This window comes from Eimeria mitis, genomic scaffold, assembly GCF_000499745.2.
Source record: "Eimeria mitis Houghton genomic scaffold, Emh_scaff167, whole genome shotgun sequence".
In the NCBI taxonomy this organism is placed as follows: domain Eukaryota; phylum Apicomplexa; class Conoidasida; order Eucoccidiorida; family Eimeriidae; genus Eimeria; species Eimeria mitis.
This window is the reverse complement of record NW_013569985.1, coordinates 23,756-24,315: the sequence shown is the minus strand read 5'-3', so window position 1 is coordinate 24,315 and position 560 is coordinate 23,756. Positions and strand designations below refer to the sequence as shown.

At 58.9% G+C, this 560-nt stretch overlaps 1 protein-coding gene across 1 annotated transcript in view; it reads left to right on the top strand.

Moving 5' to 3' along the window:
- EMH_0001570 (uncharacterized protein) overlaps positions 1 to 560 on the top strand; it is a gene marked incomplete at both ends in the record, with an annotated part of 7,806 nt that overhangs the window by 1,173 nt on the left and 6,073 nt on the right. Inside the window, one exon of the mRNA XM_013495626.1 lies at positions 3 to 560. Within this exon, the coding sequence (XP_013351080.1) occupies positions 3 to 560 (558 nt within the window). The remainder of the gene's footprint in view (positions 1 to 2) is intronic.

Below are 560 nucleotides of genomic sequence, written 5' to 3'. Positions count from 1 at the left end.
GCAGCAGCAGCAGCAGCAGGGGGGGCAGCAGCAGCAGCAGCAGCAGGGGGGGCAGCAGCAGCAGCAGCAATAAGAGGGATAACTGTAATAGCAGTGAGGAAAACAGCAGCAGCAACAACAGCAGCAGCAGCAACAGCAGCAACAGCAGCAGCAGCAGCAACAGCAGCAGGAGCCCTGATAGCCAAGACGCAAGTCACAACAGGGAGGAACCTGCAACGGCAGCAGCAGCAGCAGCAGCAGAAGCAGATTCAGCAGCAGCAGCAGCAGCAGCAGATCCAGCAGCAGACGCAGCGGATGCAGCAACAGCAGATACAGCAGCAGCAGCAGCAGCAGATACAGCAGCAGCAGCAGCAGCAGGTTCTGCTGCTGCTGGTATAAATGTGATAGTGTTGTATCCTTGGGATTTTGCTGCTGCAGTGGAGTGCTGCTCGCTGCTGCTGCTGCATGCAGAGACAGGGGAGCCCATCAACCCGCTGCTGCTGCTGCAGCAGCAACAGCAGCAGCAGCAGCAACAGCAGCAGCAGCAGCAGCAAGAGTGCAAACACCCCTGCATGCAGCCC